Source organism: Anolis carolinensis, chromosome 4 (genome assembly GCF_035594765.1).
Source record: "Anolis carolinensis isolate JA03-04 chromosome 4, rAnoCar3.1.pri, whole genome shotgun sequence".
Lineage (NCBI taxonomy): Eukaryota > Metazoa > Chordata > Lepidosauria > Squamata > Dactyloidae > Anolis > Anolis carolinensis.
The window spans coordinates 41,931,936-41,958,028 of NC_085844.1; the positions used below are offsets into that span (position 1 = coordinate 41,931,936).

At 36.2% G+C, this 26,093-nt stretch overlaps 1 protein-coding gene across 2 annotated transcripts in view; it reads left to right on the forward strand.

The window, feature by feature from the left end:
- The window catches only part of arfgef1 (ADP ribosylation factor guanine nucleotide exchange factor 1), a 72,070-nt gene that overhangs the window by 10,486 nt on the left and 35,491 nt on the right, over positions 1 to 26,093 (forward strand). For both annotated transcript variants that reach the window (XM_008108549.3, XM_003219608.4), the window contains exons 2-10: positions 13,619 to 13,649; positions 16,723 to 16,879; positions 17,876 to 18,022; positions 19,949 to 20,128; positions 20,448 to 20,724; positions 21,655 to 21,768; positions 23,009 to 23,184; positions 24,779 to 24,912; positions 25,706 to 25,940. In XM_008108549.3, the coding sequence (XP_008106756.1) occupies positions 13,619 to 13,649; positions 16,723 to 16,879; positions 17,876 to 18,022; positions 19,949 to 20,128; positions 20,448 to 20,724; positions 21,655 to 21,768; positions 23,009 to 23,184; positions 24,779 to 24,912; positions 25,706 to 25,940 (1,451 nt within the window). The remainder of the gene's footprint in view (positions 1 to 13,618; positions 13,650 to 16,722; positions 16,880 to 17,875; positions 18,023 to 19,948; positions 20,129 to 20,447; positions 20,725 to 21,654; positions 21,769 to 23,008; positions 23,185 to 24,778; positions 24,913 to 25,705; positions 25,941 to 26,093) is intronic.

Consider the following 26,093-nt stretch of genomic DNA (forward strand, 5'->3'; position numbering starts at 1 on the left):
TAATTTTTGTCCCACAAAACTAAGTTTAGATATTTATAATTCAGATATTTCTTTGAATTGGAGTTAGTGCATCCCTGGCTTTGTTCCTTGCTTGGCCAATATCTGCATAACATCCTCATTAGATTATGATTTTACTGTTTAATGAGTTTTCTAGATCTGTTTTGTGGTTTTCATGTATATATTTATAATTATGTTGCGCCACTCCCTCTTCTGGGGGTTATATATTAAATCACTAGTTACATTTCTACAATTTTGTGCTATCGTCATCTCCAGCTTCTTAATTCTGAATCATTAAGTATTTTTAATTGAGTTCTCATGCAAACATTTATAGTGCCTGACAATATGGAAATTATGTTGCATCAGTGTTCGATTTTTCTACTACTGAAAACAATTGTAATAATTCCTCAAAATTCAAATATTTAATTGATAATCAGATTATCTCCATTTAATGCTGAAGATGAGATCCTATAGTTCTGTCTTTTTGTTGCTTGGTAGTCTGTGAAGCTATGCTTTCCTGTTGAAGATAGAGTAGTGTTTTCTTTATTTGTTACCATACATTTAGATTGCCCTGCTTCGTACAACAATAAACAATGCAGCATCTTTGTGAAGGTTGTCACAAGTAAGGGTGAAATGGGGAGGAATCCATTATTCACATGAAGAGGATGCTGAGTTATAGTATAAGCCGCCACCACTTTGAAAAAGTCTTATTCTTAAATAAATATGCAGAGCACTACAATCATGCAATTCGACCCTGCAGATGTTTCTTCTGAAGTAAGCAGATTGATTGATTCAAAGTGAAGAAAATTCAAACCAGTATGAACACAAGAAAGAACAACCATTTTAAAAAGGACTTCATGTGTCCCCATGGTCATATGTAGCCTTCTACTTAATTTTATGTGACTCTCAATTTGATTTCAGTATTCTACACAAGTAATATGTGCAGCCCTCTGAAAGGGGAATTTGTCCTTTCACATGCAATCTGGTAAATAAAGAAGAGGAGTAAGAGGTAGAAATGATTGGTGCAGTAATAAAGAATTGACTTGTCTGTGTTTGGCTGTGATTCCACCACTGCTGGTTTCAGGCCTCTGATAAATTGCCCAACATAACAAAGATTCCGTATTAAGGATTTACATAACTTATAGTGGATGTGGTACATATTTTCTTAACGTTATGTGCTAGAATGAAACATTCATGATAAAATATTTGCAACTTTATACTACTACTGGCATTGCTGAAAATATTTAACAATGCAACCTACATACCTTATGTACATGTAAAGATAGTAAGTGAGATCATTAACTTGAAGTCAGGCATCCCAATCTCAGGAGAGAAGGGGGACATAAAGCAATGAAATACTGTATATATGGCGTTTCAAACATATGGACCTGATTTGAAATTGCTCTATCTCTGCAACCATGGACCGCCCATGAATGCAACACTTGCCACTAGAAAGGGTGGGCATAGAGTTTTAAATCATTGCTGTTAGATACCTCTTCCCAGGATACAAATAGCCTTTAGCCACAGTCATTCGCAAGATGGCAGCCCCACAATATAAGCTGTTTTCTGCTTTGTTTCTGTGAGGTTAACAAGAGAGTTTTGTTTTATTTTTGTTTGGGTTTTTTTTTTGTAATAAGCCATCATGCCTTCCTCTAAGACAGTGGTTCTCAACCTGTGGGTCCCCAGGCCTACAACTCCCAGAAATCCCAGCCAGTTTACCAGCTGTTGGGATTTCTTGGTGACTCTGTTCTGGCTCCAGTCCTTTCAGTATATATCATCTGAGTTTGCTATTAAAGAGTTGCATAGCTTAGTCAAGTATGACTTGTCAAATGTATGTTACTAGCTGTGCCCGGCCACGCGTTGCTGTGGCAAAGTGGTGGTGGTATTGGTTAAAAATTGTTGTGTAACTTTTATTTGACGTTATTTGCAATTTTTTTATTAATTTTATTGTAAGTTATATTTTTATTTATTATATTTTATTATTTTCTTGTATTATTTTTAGTTATTTTCTGTTATTATAGTATTTTATTGTATTAATTTTTAGTGTTTTTTATTATTTTTTATTGGGTTGCTAGGAGACCAAATTGGAGGAGCTTAGCCTTCTAACTGGCAGCAATTGGATAAAAGCAATTATTCCTCTCTCTCTCTAATTAGGACTTTATTTTTCTTTTCTTTTTGTTGTATCAACCTAGAGGCGTGGATGATGGGTTGTGTTGTCAAATTTCGAGGTTGGGGGGTCTGTAATTTTGTCGTTTGTGGGTCGCCGTGATGCCATCACTCTTTTATATATATAGACTAGCTGTGCCCGGCCACGCGTTGCTGTGGCTTAGTCTGGTGGTGTTGGTCAGTCTACATTAGGTTGTATTGATGCTGTGACCTCCACCCTTCTTTATACTCACATTAGTAGTAGTATTTGAAGTCTGTTACCTTCTTCAATTTTTGTGTTGATTGATAATTGCTTGAGATCCCTGTTGTCTTTGGTTTGTTGTTAGTTGTAATGTCTGATTCTGCTGAGTGCGGTTTATATTTTTATTGTGGTACAATAGTCTTTTTTTTGTTTTGCCTGTGTAGGTGTTTATTATTATTGTTGTTGTTGTGGTCATGAAGGTTGGATAAGTTAGATGCTTCTGTATTGTTTTTTGGAGGCCCAGTGTAGCACTGACTGGCCTCTCAGCCTCAGTGCCTGGCTGTTTCTTGCCTGTGATGGTGTTGATTCTTATTGTTGTTGTTGTTGTTGTTGTCATTGTTATTATTGTAATTGTTTTTTTGGAGGCCAAGTGTGAATGTAGGGATTGGGGAGGTGGATGAGTTGTGTTGTCAAATTTTGTATTTGTTATAGTCACAATGCGTTGTTGTGAGTTTTGTGGGTCTGGATTGTGGTTTTGTGGTGTGGTTGTGTTGTTACAACTGAGAGGCAAGGTTTTTGTGTTGTGTTGCCAAGTTTTGTATGTCTGGGGCGTTTAGTTGTGTGCCAAGTTTTGTATTTCTGGGGCGTTTAGTTGTGTTGTTATAGTCACGATGCGTTGTTGTGAGTTTTGTGGGTCCGGATTGTGGTTTTGTGGTGTGGTTGTGTTGTTACAATCGGGAGGGAATGCTTTTGTGTTGTGTTGCCAAGTTTCGTATTTCTGGGGCGTTTAGTTGTGTTGTTATAGTCATGATGCATTGTTGTGAGTTTTGTGGGTCCGGTGTGGTTTTGTGGTGTAGTTGTGTTGTTACAACCGGGAGGCAAGGCTTTTGCATTGTTTTGCCAAGTTTTGTATTTCTGGAGCGTTTAGTTTTGTTGTTATAGTCATGATGCGTTATTGTAAGTTTTGTGGGTCTGGATTGTGGTTTTGTGTTGTGGTTGTGTTCTTACAACTGGGAGGCAAGGCTTTTGTGTTGTCAAGTTTCGTATTTCTGGGGCATTTAGTTGTGTTGTTATAGTCACGATGCATTGTTGTGAGTTTTGTGGGTCCAGATTGTGGTTTTGTGGTGTAGTTGTGTTGTTACAACCGGGAGAAAGGGCTTTTGTGTTGTCAAGTTTTGTATTTCTGGGGCGTTTAGTTGTGTGCCAAGTTTCGTATTTCTGGGGCATTTAGTTGTGTTGTTATAGTCACGATGCATTGTTGTGAGTTTTGTGGGTCCGAATTGTGATTTTGTGGTGTGGTTGTGTTGTTACAACCGGGAGGCAAGGCTTTTGCGTTGTGTTGTTAAGTTTTATATTTCTGGGGCGTTTAGTTGTGTGCCAAGTTTCGTATTTCTGGGGCGTTTAGTTGTGTTGTTATAGTCACGATGTGTTGTTGTGAGTTTTATGGGTCCGGATTGTAATTTTGTGGTGTGGTTGTGTTGTTACAACCTGGAAGGAAGGCTTTTGCGTTGTGTTGCCAAGTTTCGTATTTCTGGGGCGTTTAGTTTTGTTGTTATAGTCACGATGCGTTGTTGTGAGTTTTGTGGGTCCTGTGTGGTTTTGTGCTGTGGTTGTGTTGTTACAACTGGTAGGCAAGGCTTTTGCATTGTGTTGCCAAGTTTTGTATTTCTGGGGCGTTTAGTTGTGTTGTTATCGCATGATGCGTTGTTGTGAGTTTTGTGAGTCTGGATTGTGGTTTTGTGGTGTGGTTGTGTTGTTGTAACCTGGAGGTAAGGCTTTTGCATTGTGTTGCCAAGTTTTGTATTTCTGGGATGTTTAGTTTTGTTGTTATAATCACTGCGCCCGCAACTTTATCCTTTTATATATATAGACTAGCTGTGCCCGGCCACGCGTTGCTGTGGCTTAGTCTGGTGGTGTTGGTCAGTCTACATTAGGTTGTATTTATGCTGTGACCTCCACCTTCTTTATACTCACATTAGTAGCAGTATTTGAAGTCTGTTACCTTCTTCAATTTTTGTGTTGATTGATAATTGGTTGAGATCCCCGTTGTCTTTGGTTTGTTGTTAGTTGTAATGTCTGATTCTGCTGAGTGCGGTTTATATTTTTATTGTGGTACAATAGTCCTTTTTTTGTTTTGCCTGTGTAGGTGTTTATTATTATTGTTGTTGTTGTGGTCATGAAGGTTGGATAAGTTAGATGCTACTGTATTGTTTTTTGGAGGCCCAGTGTAGCACTGACTGGCCTCTCAGCCTCAGTGCCTGGCTGTTTCTTGCCTGTGATGGTGTTGATTCTTATTGTTGTTGTTGTTGTCATTGTTATTATTGTAATTGTTTTTTTGGAGGCCAAGTGTGAATGTAGTGATTGGGGAGGTGGATGAGTTGTGTTGTCAAATTTTGTATTTGTTATAGTCACAATGCGTTGTTGTGAGTTTTGTGGGTCCGGATTGTGGTTTTGTGGTGTAGTTGTGTTGTTACAACCGGGAGGCAAGGCTTTTGTGTTGTGTTGTCAAGTTTTGTATTTCTGGGGTGTTTAGTTGTGTGCCAAGTTTTGTATTTCTGGGGCGTTTAGTTGTGTTGTTATAGTCACGATGCACTGTTGTGAGTTTTGTGGGTCCGGATTGTGGTTTTGTGGTGTGGTTGTGTTGTTACAATCGGGAGGGAATGCTTTTATGTTGTGTTGCCAAGTTTCATATTTCTGGGGCATTTAGTTGTGTTGCTATAGTCATGATGCGTTGTTGTGAGTTTTGTGGGTCCAGTGTGGTTTTGTGGTGTGGTTGTGTTGTTACAACTGGGAGGCAAGGCTTTTGATTGTTTTGCCAAGTTTTGTGTTTCTGGGGCGTTTAGTTGTGTTGTTATAGTCATGATGCATTGTTGTGAGTTTTGTGGGTCCGGATTGTGGTTTTGTGTTGTGGTTGTGTTCTTACAACTGGGAGGCAAGGCTTTTGCGTTGTGTTGTCAAATTTTGTATTTCTGAGGCGTTTAGTTGTGTTATAGTCACTATGCGTTGTTGTGAGTTTTGTGGGTCCGGATTGTGGTTTTGTGGTGTAGTTGTGTTGTTACAACCGGGAGGCAAGGCTTTTGTGTTGTGTTGTCAAGTTTTGTATTTCTGGGGAATTTAGTTGTGTGCCAAGTTTCGTATTTCTGGGGCGTTTAGTTGTGTTGTTATAGTCACGATGCATTGTTGTGAGTTTTGTGGGTCCGGATTGTGGTTTTGTGGTGTGGTTGTGTTGTTACAACCGGGAGGCAAGGCTTTTGCATTGTGTTGCCAAGTTTCGTATTTCTGGGGTGTTTAGTTGTGTTGTTATCGCATGATGCGTTGTTGTGAGTTTTGTGGGTCCTGTGTGGTTTTGTGGTGTGGTTGTGTTGTTACAACTGGGAGGCAAGGCTTTTGCATTGTGTTGCCAAGTTTTGTATTTCTGGGGCGTTTAGTTGTGTTGTTATCGCATGATGCGTTGTTGTGAGTTTTGTAGGTCCGGATTGTGGTTTTGTGGTGTGGTTGTGTTGTTGTAACCTGGAGGCAAGCCTTTTGCATTGTGTTGCCAAATTTCGTATTTCTGGGATGTTTAGTTTTGTTGTTATAGTCACTGCGCAAACAACTTTATCATTTTATATATATAGATGTGCTATGAAGGTGTCTTCCACTTGTAGCAATCCTATGAATGAGAGCCCTCCAAGAAATCCTGTTATTTATTCCCTTGTCAGGTCTTACGAACTCAGGTTGAGGCTTACTTTATTGACTGAAACTGCTTTCATCTTTTTCTAACTGCCTTCAAATTTAGCAGTTGTTGTTTTTTCTACTGAGTGATGTCATCTCATGAGATGTTGAAGTTATGGTAGCCAGAATTCAGTATTTATGGATTCTAGGGAGAGTTTAGGGGTTTTTGCTATCAGATACATTTCTTAAGCTTTATGGCAGCCTTGTGTATTCTTCAGGAGATTCCTTCCAGACCATACTTTAAATGAGACGATTTAAAATGAAATTGTACAGGTAACTGTCTAGGGCTAAATATGGATAAAATCTTTGAGAATATGGTTCCTAAACTGAGATTTGATCCATCCAAATATATGGGCGTCAGTTTAAATGGAACCAATTTAATTTGTTAAGTGGGGAAAGTCATGGCAGTCAAATGAAGACAAACTTTGTTTTATGAATTCAAACCATTCACACATTCTTAGAGACATTTTTGCACATTCAGAGGTGTGAAAGGCATTTTTAAAACTTAAAAATAGTTTTTTTGTGTTAAAAGTGTAATTAGCTGTGCGCCTCTGGTGAGTAATAATTGACTCCTCGAAACCTAATAGCCATGCTCTTCACTTTTGAAGGTGCTGTCATTTTCCCAAAAAAGAATCTACATTGGCAGTTGCTACAGCAGTATTTTAGTTTCCAGGATTATGCTGCAGAGAAATAATAATACAGTGCTATGATTCTAACTTTTGAGGGATAGGAGTGTCCTGTGCAGTTCATAGATTGATAGAGGGAAAATAGAAATTAGGATATTAGGGAAAAGAACAATACCACAACAAAGTTATCAAGGATGAAATCCTGGACCACACTCAGAAGAATAAGCAGGAGTGCTCCAAAATGATGCAAGGCTGGCTTACCATATTTACCATAAGTAAAGTCGTAGCACATTATCATTTGAAGAGGAGCTATATCATTGAATTTGGAATTCAGATATGCAAAACTACCTTATATTGCTGTTATGAATTAAAGAGTTGTGACGTGTTCTCAGATAAAAATTACCACAAGTGTGGCATTGTTCTTAATGATTAGATTATTGAATATTATGGTAAATATGAGCCAAAATATTACTATCTAAAGTGCTCCATACATAAGAAGAGGGAAATTATCAGTTTCCCCTGTTTGCCCACGATTGGCGATGGTTTTCAAACTGCTCCACAGAGTCCTTAGGGCTCTGCAAAGCACAATCGGGCTCGGTAGGGGCCCTTGGAGCCCCGCCCCCGGTCTCCCCTGCCTAGAAAGATTGCAGCCTGTTAAGTCCCCCTGCCACCAGCACAGCCTACGGGGCCCTTCCCATCAGCGGTGCAGCCTGTTGGGTCTTTCCACTGCCATCGTGGCCTGCAAGGCCTCCCCACCACCACTCTGACTATACTTTTGTTGCATGGCAAAAACAATTTGGCTGCATGCCCCCTGGAGTTGCTTCTGTTGTTGTTGTTGTTGTTGTTATTAAGTTGATATATTTAACTGCGTAGTTAATTAATGGCGGCTGTTATCTTGTCTCATTCCCTCCAACCTGTCCTCCTTTTCTCCTTTTTTCCATAAACCTCCTCAGCTTACCTCATTCACAGATTTTTTTGGCTCATTAGATCAGCTGTTTCTTTATCTTTCCCTTCTGAATGCTTTTGATTTCTTTAATCTGTCTTTAAATGTTCATTTTTGCCTTTTTTTCTCTCTCTCTCTCTACTCGGCCGGCACAGAGAAAGGTCCTAAGCAGCCATCTGCTTGCCTCCCCCCCCCCCATCTGTCAATTTTTAAAATGCAATGTGGCCCCAGGGGCCAAAAGATTCTTGGGGCACCGCAAGAAACTTTTCCTTCAAAAGGGGCTCTGCAACTTTAAAAGTTTGAGAACCCCTGAGCTAGAGCACTTTGAGTCCTCTCATTGCAATTTTGGAGGTTCTCCTCAACCATGGAGGTCACTTTTCTTGGATTGGAGGTTATACTGGGGAAGCCCTTCTAGTCTAGCAACTATTTGTCAGTATTCTTTTAATTTTGAAATAGAGTCGGTGCATTTTTTTGACAATTCTTTGGATTTCAAATAACATCTTCCTCTTTTCTTTCAGTTTAGCTCAGTTTCTGTTTATACCACCATGCTTCTCTAGTTACACTTCCAGCACAACAGGTTTGACTGTTTTGTTGTCAAGTCCTTTGTTGTTGAGGTTGAGAAAGTATTTTTCTCAACATATTCTTCTTGCCAAAGAGTAGAACCCTGTGAGTTATTATTAATAACGTTTTTAAGGAAAAACATTTAAGCCTCGTATATAATTCAAGAATAATTACCAGTTGTCAATATAGCCCGCACCAAATTCTGCTTGGTTTATCTTGATTTTACAGTCTGTGGTCTCAATTTGCTGATTTATGTTCTCCTTCAAGAAAGCTGAGAACATCTGGAGAGACATACAATCCCATTCTAAGTGTAAATTTCGGCTTTCAGGGGAGGCCCTGTTCCATATTCCAACACTTTATAAGGTAAATTTCACAAGGCATATGGAACAAGGCTCTCTCACTGCCCAAGCAGTGGATCTCCATAGGCTGTACAGCTAGATGATCTTTATTTGGCTATCAGCTGCTAAATAAAAACATCCTGTATTCTCTGACAATTGTTGCAGTTGTTTACTTAATCACATCTCCCACAGGAATATTTTTTAAAATGAATAATACATTTCTTAGAAAAGAGATACAAAGATATCTGAGATATAGAGCATAATGCACTATACTGTATAAATCAGTGAACAAGTTGATCTCTGAAAATTAATTTTAGGGATGGGGAACTTCTCTACTTTTCTTAATAGTAAGGCATTTGTTCATTTATTTAAAACTGCCTACTTTAATTCAAGAATATCACTTATATTCTGAACTAAACCTAACATCATCACCTCATGCATTTACATGTCATAAATGTATTACTAAAGAAATAAATATGTGAAGAAAACGAATCAAAACTAGTGCAAATATTGAAGAACTAGAAAGTTCTTTAAATGACTTGGAAAATAAAATATCTTTGCCTAATTCCAGAAAGTCCTAAAGCTTGTGTGGAAGTCATTCCAATGTTGGAAAAAAGCTCTCTACTTGGCAATCACAGTCATTGCCTTATTTAATGAGGCACCTGGACATTGACTTCGTATTATGGTTGTCAAGTCACTGTGGGTAGCAAAACTACTCAAAATAGTGGCCCACGGACAGTGCCTACCTTTGAGCCTTTGTCTGGTGGTTAAAAGTGAATTGCTTGGGGGGGGGAAAGTTGTAGCCAATGGACTAAATTTGATGCTGGCATGTTGTGGGGAAATCCTGGCAGTCACCACATCAGATAGCTTAAGAATCGGTGCTTAAACTGTCTAGATCCGATACCTTATCTTTACAGGTTAGGGCACTATTGGAAAATGGTCCCAGAAACTAACATGACAGATTGTGAGCTGATATGGATGTGAACAAGGAATTCATCTCCCATCAGCTATCCAGATCCTGCATTTTGTACTAGCTGATATTTTGAGGCCCAAGATAGTACCACGTATACAAGTTCCATGTAGTGTGTGTTATAGGGTGGTACAGGCAAGTTCTGCCTTCTGCGGGACAGTTAAACCATTGTTGTGGCTCTTCTATCCCTGAGCAATGCCAAATCTGTTTATAGCAGGGCATAAATTAAAGCAAATGTGCATACAAATGCTAAGTCAAATTCCAGTCAATGTAAGACACCGGACAACTTTCTGATTAAATTTTGGGGGGAGGGAATCAAATCTCTGTTTTGAATGGAATTAATTGTTTCAGTCATGGTGGCAGAAAGCTCATTGTTGGCTGTGAGCAAATCAAGCTGCATCAGCCAAACTAGGTTTCCGCTTATCTGATCTATTGTAACAGTTACAATAGTTAAGTATTCATTTCTTAGTTTGCATAGAAAGGAAGGAGGAGGAACTGGGAACGTATGTGAGACTAGCTTATTTTAGCTTCCACTTTCATGGATTTTAAACCACTGCTTCAACTGCAGTAAATTATGATATTGTACCACAAATTATTTAAGCTGTTATATAGCTGTGGAGGTGGGATTAGGATGTAGCGGGATATAAAATGATGTAAATTGTCACGCTGGACTTCATAGAGTTGTGCAGGATGATACACCTGTGTCAAATAGCTGGTCTGTTAGCCTAGAGGTTAATCAGTACATTCTGCTTACCCAAATCAGTTTGCTTAAAGTAGGAAACATCATTGAAGGAAAATTATTTTTCACATGTGTGTAATGAAAACTTGTAGTTTATGTAGTGGGCCAAGAAACCATTCCCTCTGTTTACACCTCTACTCCTGGATTGAGACTTGTGACTATAGTATAAATGAACTCCTATGTTTCTGCTAAAACTTTGAATTTTTGTATGACTTTTGTATTAGATTATACAATGACAAGACAGACAACAGATTGAGGTATTATAGGCTTTTCCTCATCTTTTCGTCATCTTTGAAGGTTGTGCTCAGCTCTGGCCACAGGGGGCGCTGTCACTCCATCTCCTTGCCAATGAGCTTTCTTTGTAAACTTTCCCCTCCTTTTCTTATTGAAGTGCATTACCTAAAATGCCTCCTTGCTTTAATGCGGTTCCTATTTATCTACTCACATTGCTATTTTCGATCTGTTAAGTGGAAGGGGAGCTGGGCTGAAGGTCAGGAGCTCACCCTGACCCAACTTCAAACTGTCAATCTTTCAGTTTGAACTTTACTGCAGCTGTAGCTGGTGAATAACTTGCTATGCTAAAGCTGGCCCTCAGTTCTCTCATCTGGCTTGGAGGTCTGTAGTAGACCCCCACAACTACATCTTCATGGTTTATATTTAATTCTGTTTTAATATTCGCATATTTGTATATTTTAAATTATGTGTTAATGCTGAAATATTTACTTTCCGTTGAGCATTTGCTATGTTTTAGAAAAGTAGTGCAAGCTCAAATAAGTAAAAGCTAGCTCATGGGGTTTAAAATTTCTAATATACACAGTGATTTGGGAGAACTTCTTGCAGTGATTTTTAGTTGTAAAGGTAATGTTAGCTTCAGATGAAGTTCTGGATAATCATTTATAGGAGCCACTGAAATTAAGAGTTGTTTGAGAGTCACAATCAGAGCAGTAGTAACTGGCAAACAAGACTTCTAACATGTCAAAAAATTCACAAGTGGTATATTAAATCTGTTTCAGACAAGGGTAGTCTCGAAGGACAAAACTTTTAAAAGGTGTGTTGCTTCTATAAATAATTATTACTCCGCTTCTAAGTGTGACCTTAATCTGTTTGTAAGACAATTGATTGTAAGAAATGGGAGACTAAAATAATGTCATCTGAAATACTAAACATTTCTAGTTGATATCTGTTTTAGCATTGGAGAACTCAGGCTGGATCTACACTGCCATGTAATCTAGTTTCTGAATCCCCAGTATCATAGAATGCAAAGGAAACCTGCAGAAAAGTATTCAGAAGATAGGTGCCAGTGGGATTTATAAGATTTCAGTGCCTAACTAGAATAAATCCTTGTATTGAATGCTAAATGATGTTAACATGTATGTAAATCCTGATAGTTTCGTCGGTTTACATTAGTTTGGACTGGCAATTGCATTTAGGCTATTATGGCACTGATAATTCTCCTGAATATCTCTTGAAATTAATAGTCTGCATCACAATACACTGCCATTTTTGTCATGGAGAGTGAAAAAGATTTCAATAAGTTATGAATCTGTTCCTGTTATGTACATAGAAAAATATGCTAATTTTATTTTATTAATCTAATTTCTCTTCAGCCATTTTCCTGCCAAAGGACCCAATGCTTACAAATGAGTGAAATTTTTACCACCACAGCTGTCACCCTTAATTCAAATTTTTCACATTTAGATTTTTTCTTACTTGATATATGTTAAATTGGCACAATGCAAAAACAGGGAGTATACAGATTAATAGATCTATGTATTAGTAGAAGGTCTTCATCAATGGAGGATTTAGATAATAAACCAGGCAATTCAGATACCACTTGGTTTCAAAAATACCTAATTATCTCAGGCCATGATGATGATGATGATGATGATGATGATGATATCAGATTAATGCAGCACAAAAAACCTTTTCTTCCTTGTGAAAATTACTGTATTAACAACTGCTGGTACTATTAGAGGACAAGTCTCTGTCTTCTGTAATTGGCTATTGGAAACTAACTTTGATACACTGTGTGGTTCTACACTTTGCATTGGGACCATATTTTGATATAAACATTTCAGAAAGGTCTGGACCTTTCATCTAAATTCATCTAAGCTTGGCAAAAGAAAATAGGCTGAAGGTTGTAAATAGGTCATTTATACCCCATCCACATTTTCTCTAAGTAAAAGTGGGATCCCTTAAACATATGTGGTTAGAAGTCCAGAAATATAATTGTTCTGTTTTTCACAAACAATTATACTGCATATATCATTATCCACAAAGAAAATTACTGATGCTGAATATGTTCTCTGGATAGAACAAATAACTTAATTATTTTATTGATTTTTTTCTTTCTGTAGCCAGAGCTGAAATTGTGCAGTGATAAATAATTTGGCTTAATATAATTTGAACAACTGTATCAGAAAAATTGACAAGTAAATTAATATATGTGAAAGAAGGGAGACATATGGATAATTTTGAAGAGATTTTGTTTTCTTTTATTTTGGTTATCAATACAGAACATCATTTATGTTCTTCAATATATTAATTGAAATTTTAAAGAGCCGTGTGAGCCAATTTCACATCCAACAAAATGTAAGGAAGAAGTAAAAATAATTTGTATAAATTCTTGAAATTGGAATTGAACAGATTTTATAAAGCACTGTCACACAGATAGTTCCAGTTCATTTTAAACAATTTTAATTTAATTTCTTCTATGTTTTTAGCCTTTGGAAATTATTTTATTTATACTATTTTTAATTTTGTTAGATTGCAATTATTGTATGCTGTCTTAAAATCTTTGGATAAAGTGTGAGATATACATTTTTAAATAATTAAATATGGACTAGGAAATCTAAATTCAATACAGTCATAATTACTCTGATCTGAAGGGCTGGCACTGATATTTTATCTGATTGTAAATGGGCTGAAAGGACTGCAGACTTTATAATATTTGTTTATGGCAGTGATAAAAACTGAATATTTTTGTCAATAATCACAACTTAATACACTTAATTTTAAAAACTGTAATTTAGTAACATAATAAAGTCCTGTGTGATGCTTACCCAATATAGAATATAGAATAAAGGATCCATTATTCAAAATAAAGGTAGCTTTCCATTATTTCACTGAATGATTCTGTTTAGGAGCTATCAGGGTTCCATCTGCATTTGTTATCTAAGAAGCAAGGTCGTTTATTCATTCAACCTAGAATATGTATACTGAATACATAGTGTGCAGAAAACTGGTTTTAATATGTTCTGTGATCAGTGACAGTAGCAATGTTGTATTATAGTTACAAATGCTGTATAATGTTAATGTGGATTTTGCTTTATGGTGTGTTTATAACTCAGGTTTTTACTTGGTTTTGTTTTTTTGTTTTCCAGACGAAATAAAAGCAGAAACTGGAAAACAAAGGTACCTTTTCTCTCTTATTGATCATGAATAATCTGACATAGAATCATAGATTTGGAAGAGGCCATGCAGTTCAATATATTTGGTTGCATTTTAAATATATCCAGCTGTTTTCTTACAGAAATCAAGTCTGGTATTCATGGCATCTTTTCGGGTGGATGTTTTACATATTACCCCTTTAACATTAAATTGCCATGGCTGTGATGCAAAGAACCTTATTCAGATTTGCTTAAATTATGGACATCAAAATATTCCTTTATAGTATAAAAGCACAAAGGAAAAATATATTAGTTATTTACATTTTCTGAGTTCATACTTTCTCTTCCCAATCACTTTGGATTCTGATAATAATACTCTTGAGAAGTGGACCTCTGTTTCATCATAATTTAGCTCTTTGAAATTAAAATGGACAAAACTAAAGTGTTGCTTTTTCAAATTGAGATTGGTTCAAAGATAATGTTGCAACTCTGTCTGTAAAGCTGCTTCTCCACAATAAATGATTAAGGAGTAAAGAGAAACTGCAAAGTGCTAAGAAAGTACAAACAGTACATAAAAAGAAAAGATACAGGCTTGTCTGATTTTTAAAAAAGCCTTTTCTATGTCAGGACATGGCTTTTGAAAATCTTTAGACTGTACATTTTTCAAAAATGCAAAGTATTTAATATCACAAAGTTCCAAATTTGTCTATATCTCTCTTACATTACAATATTTTAAATTATATTTTTATGAGAATTATTCTATTTTGTTTCTTTTCCATTTGCCCACTAATATTTTGTTATCTATAGTAACTGATGCAAGGGCAAAGGCATACTACTTAATTTTACAGTAAACTAATGTTACATTACTTACATATTTGTAATATCTGCATGTGCCCTTCTAAACACACTTTTGCTTTCACAAAGAGGTATAGATCCAGTCTTACAAGCAATGAATCCTAGGTCATATAAATGATTGTTTTCACAGCCTTTATAATGTTTTGTAAACTATAAAGCCCTAAACGGTTCTGGCCCAGCTTACCTGTCCAAATGGATCTCTCCCAATGAACCATCTCGGAGTTTAAGATAGTCTGGGGAGGCACTGCTCTGGGTCCCGCCCCCTTTGCAGGCGTGACTGGTGGGATGAGAGACAGGAGTGACCCCTCAGCTATGGAATTCCCTCCCCAGGGTTATTAGATCAGCCCCCTCTCTCCTGACCTTAAGTAAGAAAGTGAAAATGTGGCTTTGTGTTCAAGAACTTGTGCAATAGATAGATATGGCATTATGTGCAATCACTATTGGAATGGCCCAGATTACAATTGTGGAAAGAGTGATTAATGGTGGTTATATTGTTTTAAATGTTTTAATGTATCATAATTCTATTTTTAAATGTTTATTTTAATTGTACATTGTTTTCAAGGCATCAAACAGTTGCCTATATGTAAAGCTGCGTTGAGTCCCCTTCGGGGTTGAGAAAAGCAGGGTATATATGTCATAAATAAATAAAATAAATAAATTGTATCAAGTGATTACCTCTACCGTGTTTCCCCGAAAATAAGACCCCCCTGAAAGTAAGACCTAGCAACTAAGGCTGCAGCAGAGTTCCATTGGGAAGCATGGCTGCAGGGCTAAAGCAGCACTCATACACACACCGGAGGGAGGGAGGGAGGGAGGGAGAGAAAGTGCTTGCTTTCTGTGCCTCCCTCCCTGCCTTGCCTTGTCTTGCCTGTCCCCCAGCCGCGGCTTGAAAAACCTTCCGTGGCTGCCGCTGCGCTGCCGTTTCTTCCTTCTCTCCATCCTGGCCATGCTGCCTTCTTCCCAGAGGCTTCTGATTGGCTCCTGGAGCCCAGGCAAGGGAGGGTGGGAGGGAAGGAAGAGGGCTTTCCACTCGTCCCCAAGGCTTCTGCTCCTTAAAGGTACAGGATGCATTGGGATTCTCCTCTCATCCTTATTCCTATCCTATGCCCTGAAACATTATTTTATACTATTATTCTATTGCCATATTATTATCATCATATTCTGTTACTATTATTATATCCCATTATTATATTATCCTATTAATATGTTTAATATCATTATATTATATTTTTCTATTATTATTATAATATCATTATATTATTATTCTATTATTATTCTATTATATTTTCATATTATTATATTATTATTCTGTTATTATTATATTCCATTTTATATTACCCTATTAATATATTTTATATCATTATATTCTATACTATTATTCTATTATATTATCATATTATTATTTTATCATTATTAGCATATTCTGTTATTATTATTATATTCCATTTTATATTATCCTATTAATATATTTTATATCATTCTATTCCATTCTATTATTCTATTATATTATCCTATAATTATTATATTATTATGCTATTCTGTTATTATATCCCATTATTATATTATCCTATTAATACCATATTATTATCATATTCTGTTATTATTATATCCTATTATTATATTATCTAATTAATATATTGTATATCATTATATTATTATTATATTATCATATTATTATTATAGTATATTATATTATTCATCATTCATGACTACATTGAAACTAGAATAGAGAGAAATCAGCGTGGAAACCTTGTGAAACCTAAACTGCAAGAGGTACCTTAGATTGTTGCACATGTAAATAATGGTAGTAACAAGAAATTCTTGATAGGATTCACAGTTTGTCTGGTTATGCTGGTTTGTGATGACAACTACTTTACAGTATATAATAAATGTTCATTTTGTTGTTCAACAATAAATGTGAGCTCTTCTTCATGGAAAAATAAGACATCCCCTAAAAATAAGACCTAGTGCATCTTTGGGAGCAAAAATTAATATAAGACCCTGTCTTATTTTTGGGGAAACAGGGTAACCCTAGATCAAATTAGTATTGGTTGTTGTGTTTATTATAAATTTCAACATATTCTATTATATATTAGTTGATTTTTATTCATTTCTGTTTTATAAAATATGATTTTAGTTTTTACTGGCAAGGTAAAGTTTTGCTTGTTTAAACAGAAAACGGGTTATAAAACATTGTGATTAACATTAACTTCACTGCCCTCTTGATTGAATGTTTTTTTCAGTCCTCCTCCTGGAGAAGCAAAGCCTGGTTCAAGCACTCTCCCACCTGTGAAATCAAAGACAAGTTTTATTGAAGCAGACAAATACTTCTTACCATTTGAACTGGCATGTCAGTCCAAGTGTCCCAGAATCGTTAGTACATCATTAGATTGTTTACAGGTATGTTCTGAATGGCATGACATCAACTTGCTGCTTTATTTAGTAGTTTCTTTTTTTTAATTCTGAAGGCATTGTGTTCCTAGGTTGCACCATGTTAACAACTGTTACAATCAGTGAGATATATCATTTTTGAAAAGGTTTCCTTTTTCAAAAATAGACAATAGAGACAAAAATAGACAAGTTTGCTAAGATTTGCTTTGACTGGTACAGTCTGATTTATATTAACCTGTTTCAGGTGACATGGCTAAATAATATTTTGGTCATTAAGAATATGCTGCAGATTCCGGTGTTCCTACATATCCCACAGTCACATCACAGTATGTGCACAGAATGGCCCCATTGCTGTCTTCCTTTAGGAAGCAAATAAAAAACTTTCATATGTACCCATGCATATGGAGATGTGAATGTTTAAAGATCCGGCACTATAAAATAAGGAATGGAATTTAGACATAGCTTTTAACTTTGTTTTATTAACATTGTGTAATTTATTATTGTTGTTTTCACGTGATCTGCTTTATTGTCAAATCCTCAGTTTTGTTTATTTTGAATTGTTTTAGTCTGTTGTATTTTATGGCATTGACTGTTTTTCCTTTTATGTTGTGAACCACCCTGAGTTCCCATGGGGAGATAGGGCGGGATAGAAATAAAATTTTACTTACTTACTTACAAATGGGCAAACTATTTTTACCATTAACCATAGACTGTTTTCAGACCAGAATTTGAACCTGGTTCTGACTTAGGTAAAAAATATGTTTGGTGATAACCCCAGTTTATACCAATTAAAAAGAAAAAATTATTGCCATGAACTGGGGAAGAGATAATGTGTCAGTGTCTTACTAATTTGTATTTGGCTGTGATTTTTCATTGCTAATTTATCACAGGCTTTAAAAGCTAAAAATGGCTGCAGTGTAATACTTTACATGATAATTAATCTGATCTCAAAGTAAGAGATATGTTAACCTTGTATCTATAGTTGTTCTTCTGCTTAATTCTCAGAAACTTATAGCCTATGGACATTTGACTGGCAGTGCTCCAGACAGTACAGCTCCTGGAAAAAAACTGATTGATAGAATTATTGAAACGATATGTGGCTGCTTTCAAGGTCCTCAGACAGATGAAGGGGTTCAGCTGCAAATTATAAAGGTAAGCTTTTTTTCCAGACTATTAGCTTAGACTTTGAACTAGGTAGAAATTGCTGTTGAATGAATTGTAGATGGGAGCTAGTGCTTTTTAATTCCAATATAATACTGCACAAGTATACATTTAACATTGTGGTTTGTCAGTACCTTAATCGCTTGTAAAAGAATTTTATATTATTGTTCTTGGTTTCACAAAAACAATTCATTTTCAACAGACTGAACAAATATAGTGGGCAGAGGCCACTAGGGGGTGTTAGAGAGAGAGGAATCGTCCATTTTAAGGGGGGGGGGAGTTGAAGGAGGAAAACCATTTCCCCTATTTTTGCTGTTTATTCCTCCTCCCCACTTCCCATATCATAAACGAGGGTTGTTTCTATGACAAGGAGATGGGCGGGGGGATTAACAGCAAAATGGGGAACTGGGTTTACTCCTTCAACCCACCCTCCACCCCCATAAAATGGACTATCCTTCTCTCTCTAGCCCCCCCCCCCCCAGTGGCCCCCACCCGGATACTGGAACAGTACCCAAATATTTTCTTGACCACACCTTGAAAGTTGGATTGCAGGTGAATTATTGTAGCTGTCCCCATTATAAATAATCACCAAGTTGGAAGATGAGGGGATTAATTACTACAAAATGCTTTCCACTCTTCTTTCTTCATATTCTTGATGCTTTTGAAATTGACAGCCTTATCAGTGAGAGGAAGCTCATGGGTAGACTGAAAGGGTCTTTGTAAATCTGACATTGAGTTGATGGGATTTATTCTCTAAGTCACTTTCATTTGGAAGTCAACTGTCAATGAGAAAAGTACTCATCACCTGGAATACTTCATTGCACTTCATGGCATTTTTTAAAAGTAGCACCACTGAAATGGCTTGTTAAATATTATTCTTGAACAATCGGTGTATGTGTAGCCTTCAAGGTACCTGTTGGCTTATGGCAACCTCATAAATTTCATAGTTTATTTATTTATTTATTTACAGTATTTATATTCCGCCCTTCTCACCCCGAAGGGGACTCAAGGCGGATCACATTATATACATATAGGGCAAACATTCAATTCCCATATACACATAGAACTGAGACAGAGACAGACGCAGAGGCAATTTAACCTTCTCCTGGGGGGATGTTCGATTCTGGCCACGGGGGAGCAGCTGCTTCATCATCCACTGTGACGGCACTTCCTCATTCCAATGTTGTAAATTAGTTAAATTTGCCTCCCCACTTTATAAGTGGTACCTTATTTCCTACATGATCGATGCAACTATCTTTCGGGTTGCTAGGTCAGCAACGAGCAGGGGCTATTTTTTATTTTTTAATTGATGGGTGCTCACCCCATCACAGGCTGGCCTCGAACTCATGACCTCATGGTCAGAGTGATTTATTGCAGCAGGCTACTCACCAGCCTGCACCACAGCCCGGCCCCCCTTTCCTTTAAAATATAGCCTACAGCGCCTGGTATTCATTGTTTGTCTCTCCTCCTAGTACTAACCAGAGCTGATGCTGCTTAGCTTCCATGATCAGATAGGATCTTGGTGCCTTTAGGCACCATTTGCAAGAACTTGATAGATGCATATGCAACAGTTAAATTTATTTAAATTCAACATAGTGTAAAAAAATCTGCAATTAAATAGAAAATTGCTTCACTACTTCACTGTATCAGTGTGTGCTATCTTATATACTGAGACACTTTTTATGTTTGCCACAGGGTAAAACATCTGCATACAGTTGGTTCACACAGTGCTTGTGCCCTTTAAATGCATCTTGTGTAAATATATGATTTTGACATGGCAGAAGTTAACAGTTGGAGATGTCACTGGCGTTTAAATACACCAGAGTAAATAGTTAATGCACTGACATGGAAAGGGGATTCTTTAGACAATAATTTTGAGTCATTAATGAGAAGAGCTCTAATGTTTTATTTTTTTAGGCTCTACTAACAGCAGTAACATCTCAGCACATAGAGATTCACGAAGGGACTGTGCTCCAAGCTGTAAGAACATGTTATAATATCTACCTTGCAAGCAAAAATCTCATAAATCAAACTACAGCCAAGGCCACTCTTACACAAATGTTGAATGTCATATTTGCACGAATGGAAAACCAAGCCGTAAGTATATCAAGAATGATTTCAGATGCTATTTCAACTTCGAGTATTCTTTTGCAGTGTTTCAATTGATTTGCCCATCTCTGTCAAAGTTATTTCAGTTCATGTAGTATTCAGTGTAAGACATGGTCAACTAAATCAGAAGAGTTAGTACTCATAATTTAACCTGAATAAAGGTTGAATATAAAAAATGGAAACTGAATTCTAGATTACATTTCTTTTTACCTATCTTTATTAGTGTTTTGTACTCTATATGTTTGCTCTCATAAAGTGGCCTTTCTCTGACACATGGCTTATTCTGATAAATTCAATTTGATCCTAGCTGCAAGAAGCCAAACAAATGGAGAAGGAGAGACATCGGCAGCAGCACCATCTGCAGCAATCACCCCTCAGCCATCACGAGCCTGAATCACCTCAAATGAGACACATGTCAGAGCAGACAGTTGATCCTTTGTCCCAGGAACATGAAGGAGACTTGGACAATCACACAAATGATGTGGACAAGAGCCTCCAAGAAGATACAGAAGCAGAAAATGGGTCTGATATTTCCAGTGCAGAAAATGAACAGACAGAAGCTGACCAGGCAACAGCAGCAGAAAGTAATAAGGAGTGACTTAGTCAAAATGAGGGGAAAGACAATATGCAACCAAGTGATAAAATGTAGCATAAGGCTACATGGGGGTAACCCAAATTCTTTTTGTCGTTCACATCTCTGTAAATTGCTCTCATCATCTGTCTTCTGGTCCCTAGGAGAAAGAGGGAAATGCCTCTTCTGCATGCCTCTAGATATAGTGCAAGCATGGGCAAACTTCAGTCCTCCAGGTGTTTTGGACTTCAACTCCTACCATTCCTAGGAATTGTGGGAATTGAAATCCAAAAACACCTGGAAAAGTTTGTCCATGGCTGATATAGTAGGTCACTTTTTAAGGAAGGAGCATTATTATTAATAATAATATTAATAATAATAATATTCTGCTTTTCCCCCATAAGGAGACTCAAAGCAGCTAACATTAAAAGCATTACAATACAATTTAAAATATACAAATATACCAATATTAAAATAGTATTAAACATTATTAGTATTAAAAACAGTTCAGATGAATTCAGAGCATGATCTCCTTGCACAATTTTATATTGAAAATATATGTTTTTCAAAACCAGAGATGGACTTCTGGCCACTTATGGGTTGTTTTTTTAAGATTTTGTTTGGCATTTTTGGCAGACCCTGTATTTCCCAGAGGGTGCCAATATTAGAAAATTGCCTCTCAGATCTGGCACAGTTGCCCGTCCTATTTTAAGGAACAATTACTTTACTGGATGAAAATTCCTTCCAAATTGTTTCAGATCATGATGCTAGGTTTATGGGCTTTCTGCTTAAGTACTTTATTTAGATAATTTTGAAGAACTTACATTTAGCAAATGCAATTCATTATTATTCAGTAATTGTCAGTTTTAGAAATATTTGTGGAGTGCAATCCTAATAAACAGTGACTAATGTATTATTTGTGTTTTTTATTATTATTTTACAGCTCTGTTTAAAAATGATGCAGGGTCTTATGATGGAGAAAGCAATCAATGTGAAGAAACAGCACACGATGTTGTACAAAGTATAGTCCAGGAAATGGTGAACGTAGTAGTAGGAGGTAATTTATTTGTCTTAAAATATATTATTAGATTGCAAGGGTGGATTGTAGGAAGAGATGATAGTAATGTTGTGGTATTTGGTATGGGTAATATTGGCAGGCGCCTTCCATGTTTGCTCCAGGTTTCAATCTGAGATTTAAAAAGCTGTTCAAGAAGTTAAATGCTATCCCTTTCGCTAAAGATTCAACATCTTGAATAGTTTGTTTAAAGTTTGGACTAAAACCCAAAACCCACTGACATGGAAGCCACCAGCTGCTGACATGGAAGCCACCAGCTGCTACTGAATATGTCTATATGATAAGAGGGTAGATGGAAACAGTTCTGACTAGTATTTTTGTTTAAAGTATTTTGCAGCGCTGAACTTCCATTCTGACATAGCATCTTGTCTAATACACTGCAATTTATTGGAATTAGTGCTTTGTCCATTCTGGGAAACTATGTTTTAAAACCTTTTCACATATTATGAATTGGGTTTTAATAAAAACATGTCTTGTTTGCCTGTGATTTATCACATCTAAGTCAGGCCTGAGCTGTTAATTTAGTCTTGTAGCCAAGTCTATAACATATTGAAGAAATATCATCAGGAAAAATTGAAGTTTAAGTGTGCTTTTGTTTTGGTATCTCCTGTGTTTTTTTTCAACCAATACACATATGATTGAAACAATTTGGGGGCAGTCAAGGTTTAGTAAGGTTTGCTTTAAATGATATCTGAGCTAATGAGTTGACCTAGTTTGAATTAGCAGAGTTTCACAACTTTTGGTTTTCTTTTTCACTCCTATTTTTTTTTCTTTTCATGTGTAAGCTCTTTCCAGCAGGTTCTCTCCTTAAAAATTTAATGAATCATTTATAAGCTGTATAGTTTTGACACTTAATATATTTGATCAGAAATGTTTGAGTACGACCCAATTTAGTGCTGAATTAATCAAGTTTATTAAAAATTGCCACAAATAATAATAAAATTGTATCAAAAAATGAGCCAGTTTTTGTGTCCAAGAATCTAAGACCAAAATTTTGGGCATTTACACTATTTTTCTAATTTTCAATCTCTCCCTTTGAACATGTTATTTTCCCAATTATTGATTTGTTACAGTATATCAAACTGATATTTTTGGTTTTGGTTTTTGACTTTGTATATTGAAGCGCTGCATTGCCTATAATAATAATTTTCTAATTGGATTACCAGTTGTTTGCAAAGGTTGTATTTTTTATTAGTCACGGTGCTTCTTTCCCCCTCTTTAGAAGTAGGGGAAAGAACTCCTGAAAAGATTATAATTGATGGACCAATGGGGACTTCAGAAGATGGTAGTGACAGTGAAAATATTCAAGCAAATGGAATTCCAGGAACGCCCATCTCTGTTGTTTATACACCATCTCTGCCTGATGACAGATTATCAGTCTCTTCCAATGACACTCAGGTATTAAAATGTATGCTTACAAAATAAGATTTTTGACTATACATGTGGAAAGCAACGGTTTAAAGTGGCTTGAGCTAAATAGCAGTGTGGCAGAGTTCAGATAGTGCGTGCTTTGTAAAACAGATTTGAAGGCACATATACACAAAAGGCAGAAAGCTTTATCTTGGAGTGTAGGTGCTGTAATTTGAATTATTTATGCCAATCAATACAGTAAAGGACAAGAACTATTGACTTGTCCTGAGCCAGTACTTTGCACAATGCTGCGACGTAAAGTATATTAAAAATCCTCAACCCTGAATATATGATAGCATAAATGTAATATGTTTCATTTCCATAGTAATTGCAAAAATTATCCTGTATTAAATGCACAAAAGTTTTATAAGTACCCGCTCCCTCCATGTACCTCTGACTTTCCCAGGGCTCTAAGTGTGAATATACAGGCAATAAGTAGATAAAATGTACTATTTAAAAGTAGATTTTCCCAAATGTATGCATTGAAAAAAATTTGCTTTCTTTAGATACATGAAGAATGTTACCATTTTTTAAGTTTAATTAATTTCTATAGATAAATTGCAAAGCACTTTGCTCACAATTACATGTTCTATGTGAAGAATCAATTATAGTTTAAAATTACTGTTCACACGTATTTAAGTATTAGGTCTTCCAAAGCTGAAATAAAATGTCACCCTTAGTAAATTTTTGGATTACGGTTGAAAACACTCGACATAGGACTGCTTTTGGAAACTCAAGTCCAAAACTCTTGGCCATAATAGTAATGACTGGAGGCAGTTACATACAATAATATAAAGCTCCCTTGTTGAAACATCTTCGAGGGCAACTAGTTCTTTTTTGGATAGAAGTCAAGAGTGGTGCCTCCTGATAATTAACTTGTAGTCTGAAGTTGCATTTTGAAGTTGTTTTAGAATTGAGTAAAGGGAAAGGCTTTTAGCAGGGGGAAGTTGGGGATTACAGTGACCCCAAGCATATTTTGGAGTACTACAGTTCCTGTGTTGTCGAAGGCTCTCATAGCCAGGATCACAGGGTTGTTGTATGTATTCTGGAACATGGCCATACAGCCTGGAATACATACAACAACACTACAGTTCCTCACAACAACAAAAACCTCCTTGAATCTCCCCTTACCCTCCCCAAAATGCATTCCAGGGCATGTGGGTAATTTTGCTATGCTTGAGGCCTTTTTTGTAACTGGCTGTGACCCAGAAGTAAGCTTCGTTTTTTTCTGTAATTAAAAGATTAACCAAAAATGGCAAAGTAGAACACAACCAGTTTGCACTCATATCTTTAGCCAAAGTTATTAAATTAGGTGATAAATTATTTTTTAGGAGTGAAGAAACTCCAAGAGAGAAAAATATAGTCTCATAGCAAACTCTTGATTTGCTCAATGAGATGTTCTCACAACTAAAATTTTTGATTATATTCTATAATTAGCTTATGATTATGGAACATAATTAATAACTTTATTCATTGTTGCATGGTTTACTGTGGAATATTTGTATAAATGCTTTTATAAAGTGGGGACTGTTCAGTATATTCTTCTCAATCCTCACTGAATACTGAAATATTCTGACCTTAGGAATCTGGAAATTCTTCAGGACCTACCCCTGGTGCTAAATTTTCCCACATTTTACAAAAGGATGCCTTCTTAGTCTTCAGGTCACTGTGCAAACTCTCTATGAAACCTCTGTCAGATGGACCACCTGATCCAAAGTGAGTTAAGATCATTAGTTTGTGAAATACTTAAATAATTCAATTCTAGTAATACTATAAAATTGATAAATATAAAATAAACATGTGGTTGATTTTAGTGTCATGCTTTCAGGCTTGGATAAATCATTCCATGTTGATGAAGCTATTCTTGAAGTTAATTGGTCTCCGTAGAAGATTTGATAGATTGCACTTTGGGGTCTTCCATTTGGATTAATAGGAGATAGTGTGTATAAATTGTCTCTCTCTGTTCCTTACAAATGTTTTCTTTACTCCAGATGCTATTTGACAACACATGTTTAGTTTGAGAATCACAGAATATTTATTTTGAAGAAAAACAGCCTTTTAGATTTTAAGAACAAATTACTGTTAATGTGTGAAAGGGAAATGATGGCTTAAAGAGTAATTATGGAGTGAGTTGAATTCTAACCCTTGAGGCAGGAAAAAAAGATTCATAGAAGCTCTTATAGAATGCTCAAGGAGCTTACGGGCTAATGTGTGTACCTATATAGGTGTGTGTGTGTCCCAAACCATTAAGATACTATTCCTGGAAGTGAAAATGCTACTGTTCTTGACTTCATATGTAAAGCTAGAGAAAGAAAATCCATTGTATGCTATACAGAAATCTGTCATAAGAATGTCACTCCAATCTGGTATGGTAAATTTCTTGATTGATAGGTATTACAGTTTTTATTGCCTACCCTACCACTATGGCTGAGTGAAATTCTAATTTGTTTACATCAGAAGAAAACAACCAATGACAATTGTTGAAATAACAATGATTTTCTCTTTGCAGGTCTCACGAACTACGGTCAAAGATCCTTTCATTACAGTTGCTGCTGTCCATTCTGCAGAACGCAGGACCTGTTTTTAGGACAAATGAAATGTTTATCAATGCTATCAAGCAGTACCTTTGTGTTGCATTGTCTAAAAATGGGGTCTCATCTGTTCCTGAGGTTTTTGAACTTTCTCTCTCTATATTCTTGACTCTTCTTTCAAATTTTAAGACTCATCTGAAAATGCAGATTGAGGTATGATATTTTACATTAATTTAAATGCTGTATTTGATATAATGAGATAAGGCAACATGTAATTTAGTTAAAATCCTAAAGTATTTACAGGTTGAGTACACTAAATCATCAGAAGACAAAGATGTCATGATCACAGCCATCAAGATGAAGAAT